At 37.2% G+C, this 4,118-nt stretch overlaps 1 protein-coding gene across 5 annotated transcripts; it reads right to left on the reverse strand.

Annotated features, from left to right (window-relative positions):
- Positions 1-285: 285 nt before the first annotated feature.
- LOC103953057 (uncharacterized protein C24B11.05) lies at positions 286-3,863 on the reverse strand. 5 transcript variants are annotated; one of them, XM_048578495.1, is made up of 8 exons: positions 3,721-3,863; positions 3,252-3,332; positions 3,020-3,085; positions 2,801-2,898; positions 2,484-2,609; positions 1,993-2,325; positions 830-919; positions 286-670 (listed from the first exon to the last, which is right to left on the reverse strand). In XM_048578495.1, exons 2-8 carry the CDS (start codon positions 3,304-3,306, stop codon positions 515-517), a joined length of 924 nt encoding a protein of 307 aa, XP_048434452.1. In that variant the 5' UTR covers positions 3,307-3,332; positions 3,721-3,863; the 3' UTR covers positions 286-514. The 5 variants fall into 5 exon arrangements, with proteins under 5 accessions (XP_048434452.1, XP_048434456.1, XP_048434454.1 ...); XM_048578499.1 differs by having other exon boundaries at positions 830-878; positions 3,721-3,855; XM_048578497.1 differs by having other exon boundaries at positions 830-895; positions 3,721-3,851.
- Between the last annotated feature and the right edge of the window lie 255 nt (positions 3,864-4,118).

A 4,118-nucleotide genomic window follows, 5' to 3' on the forward strand; every position in this document is an offset into this window, starting at 1 on the left:
CACGTGAGTTTCGGATTCGAACTTGTAATTGAAGGAACTGATGTTCTGAGGAAATATGAATCCCAAGAAACAAGCAGGTCAGATGTCCCTCATTTACCATGCAAAACCGTTAACCGTGGAGAGTTGCTTTTTCATGACATAAAGTACAACTGTGGAACGCAGCTTGCCGGTGTGTCCACTCCAGAGTTGTTCTTAATTATGTATATTAATTATTTTGTGGAATATAGTTTACGAATCATGCATCTACGTTTCATTGCTGCCGAGAAAAGTTCAAATGCCAATACATAAGCTAGAATGGAGTTGCTCCATATGTCCTGTTGCGCAAAACAGTCTCTTTTATACAAGAACCAGGAGTCAGTTACACAAATTATTCTTTGAACTCTATCGTTTTACAAGTGTAATAATAAGCTGGATTCATAAAGATCCTTAATTTCATTTATTTCACCAAATTACCGCCAGCCTTGATTAGCTGAAATTTGCATTTCAAGGTGGAAATTGTGGCACGGTAGAAGACCTATGCTAGGACTACTGTTTCAACGGTATTTGACTGCATAAATTGTTCGAGTTGTTGGCCTTCTTCCCCTTCCCATATCTCAGGCAATGCTTCTTTAATGTTGTGGATACTACTCAACGCATGATCTGCACCGGGCACTAGTACTGAGCTCCCCACCTGCCATAAGTTTTTCCACTTAATTGTATCAGAAAACCTCATTCAACTTCAATTAGTTGAGTTGCTTGTTTAATTTATTTGTGATATGCTTGAAGTTTCCATCCTTGAATGCTTCAATTGATCTTTTTTTTTAACTAGTTGCATGTAGATAGTTCTTACAATGACTGTATGAAGTCCTGCTGCCTTCCCACTTGCTATGTTTCGAGCACTGTCATCAAAGAAAATCTGAGAACAGAAGGGGAAAATAATCTCCATTATACAGCTTCCTCTCTGTTTGAAGCTAAATAAAATGAAAAGGTTAAACTTTGTTTACTACCTTCATGTTTCATAGTTTTCAATATTTAGTAAATCAAGTTTTTTTTCATTTTAGATTGGGCATCCATGTGGACAATGACGTGACGCCCATGTGAACTATGACTGGACGTCACGTGTCATTAAAAATATTTAAATAATTTATTATAAAAAAAAAAAAAAAAAACCATCCCTTCTCCCCCCCCCTCCAACCCAAAAGAAGAAGAAGAAAAAAAAAAAAAAAAAAAAAACAGAATCTGCAACCCAGTAGAAGAAGAAGAAGGAAGAAAAAAAAAACAGAAAAACCGAATCAACAACCCAGAAGAAGAAGGAAGAAGAAGAGGAAGAAGAAGAGACAAAAAAAAAAAAAAACAGCAGCCCAAACCCAGTTCGTTCACCCCCCGGCCCCGCGTTCCAAATCTGCAACCCAGAAGAAGAAGAAGAGAAAAAAAAAAAAAAAAAAAAAAAAAACTGAATCTGCAGCCCAGAAGAAGGAAAAAAAAAACAGCAACCAAACCCAGCTCGTCCCCCACCCTGCCCCGCGACCGCGAACGCGAACCCAGACCATGAACTGGGTTTTCTTTTTCCTTCTTCTTCTTCTTCTAGGTTGGGGGCGGGACTGGGTTTTTTTTGTTTTCCTACTTCTTCTTCTTTTGGTTCTTGTTCTTGTTCTTGTTCTTCTGGGTTGGGGGTGCAGGGGGAAGAAGGGATGGGGTTTTTCTTTTCTTTTTTATCATTTTTTTTTAATTTAATTAATTTTTTTAATTTTTTTTTTAATGACATGTAACGTCCAATCATTGTCCACATGGATGTCATGTCATCATTTAACGTGAGAACTAACAGTTTGACTAACAGATATATGAGACTATCCCAAAATTAATACTTCAGGTATGACTCTGGGATGAAAAAAACTTGATGTACTAAATGTTGAAAACCACGAAACATGAGTGGTAGTAAACAGAGTTTAACCAAAAAATTTAAAGCGCGACGTTTCATGTCTAGCTAAGAAAGCATTGAATGATCGATCATACTGTTTTCTTTGGATCAACATTTGCAATACGAATGGCAGCTTCAGTTGCTTTCACAGAGGGTTTGCAAAGGATTGGTGACTTGGGGGGACCGATTAGACTAGTAACGGTCAAGTCAGTGGCTTTAGCCTCCAGTGCCTGTTTTGGGAGGACCGTACGGAGGTCATCTGCTGCAGTAGGAGTACTGCTCATGCAATTAAGTACTTCTTCTGCTTCATCATCAAGATTATGAGGAGGGTTAAGAGTTTCGAAGCATATGATGCCTTCAAAACAATCTTCCAAGCCCAACCTGTTGAGAACTTGAGCTGCATGCGCCCTGTCTGCGTTAGTAAAGATCTGAAACCACCAACACAAAGAAGCATCTTAATAAATTAGTTTACATAAACAAAGAGACCGACTTGATGACTATATGTAACTATGTCATAGATATGCGCAGGATGAAATGCAGGTCATCTAAACAAGCTTTAACAAATTTAATTAATTAGTTGACGTACTATTTTTCTCTGGGGCATTGATAACAGAAGGTTCCTTAACACCAGATCGTGCGTCAATAAGTCATAGGGCAGTCTACCGTGGACATAGGCATGAAACTCATCGTTGTCAAATTCGTAACCAAGAGCCTGGATGAATATGTAGTGTATATATATATATAGAGAGAGAGAGAGAGAGAGATTAAGTGGGACTATATATCAAAATTCAAGGTATACATATATAACTATGATTTGAAGTGAGATTGATAAAATCTCGACTCCACCAACTTAAAGGGGAATGCAACTGCAAGGACAGTTCGCTAGTGATCTGTAAATTTTACCTTTAGACCGGCCATGGTTGTCCCGTATTCCCGGTATAGGTCCAGGCACATCCCTGGTACCTCACCTTCTTCTATTTGCAATTGCTGCAGCATGAACTCTGTAGTAATTGCTCAACCTCGATCATCAGTTAATACTGTTTAATGTAGTTTTGGCTATAACTTATAATAAGTAAATACATTATCGATATATCTGATTCATATATATATACATATACGTACCTTCAATATTCTTGCGACATGCCAAGTTGAGGCCTGAGCTCAGGGGATAAAGAGTATCATCCAAATCTGCAGAATGTACATTTAATAGTCAAATCCAGAAATCTTAACAAAAATACATTAATCACTTAATTAATCAAAAGGGCTTGCAGTAAGAAAGAGTCGAATTAATATTGACAACAAATCCAGAAATCTTAACAAATTAACGTTTCACATTGAATGATTTGTATCATACCAAAAAGCAAGCAGTCATATTTGGCTCCACCGGACTTCCCAATAGCAGCATCCATCTTCAAGAATATACCTGCAGAACAAGCTGCCGGTTCCACAAATTAGTAGGAGCTAACGATTAATTTGAAATAATTTAAGTTTGCAATAAGAAATCATAAGAGCTATTTCCTATTTGGAATTAATCCTGGCCATCTGTCTAATCCTTCTTAGTTCTTACGTACGTTAATGATGAACATACATGAATGCATGGCAATTTCATTTGAAAGTGGAAACAACACTTGCAAAACAAAGGACCAAAAGAGTCTATATATAATGAAAGCATGATGTATTAATAGGCAAGTCTATGTATGATCAGTAAATTAAAACGCCGAAACATTATAATATATAAAATTCAATTATCTGTACATGGAGATGGAGTAGGAGACAGTGAATCATGCAACATGTATAATAGAAATTTAAGATAATGTTATTACCTTGAATACGTAGCAGATCAAGAATGACGAACAGATAACTCTGGTATATCGATGGTTATTGGTTACGGCCAGGTAGTGTGCATATATATAGATATAAATTCTTGAGGAATGTGCATGCTCGTCGCGGTACCATCAGAGGTGGTGATACAGCTGAATACTGATGGTGATATGGAGCATATATATTATTCAGGAAATATATTATATTCTCTGTGGAGTGTGGACCGTAAACCATATATGCTTGTTCTTTGCTTCAAGGCAGCTGTCTCTTTCGATCCATATATCTCTAACAAAACGTGCCATATGGAGGCATATTCCATATGGGTTTTGAATCTTATTATATGCAGAAATAAAATGTTCTCTCTCTCTCTCTCTCTCTCTCTCTCTCTCTCTCTCTCTCT

This window comes from the organism of the source record quoted next, unplaced genomic scaffold (assembly GCF_019419815.1).
Source record: "Pyrus x bretschneideri cultivar Hongxiangsu unplaced genomic scaffold, Pyrus_bretschneideri_v1 Contig121, whole genome shotgun sequence".
NCBI lineage: Eukaryota > Viridiplantae > Streptophyta > Magnoliopsida > Rosales > Rosaceae > Pyrus > Pyrus x bretschneideri.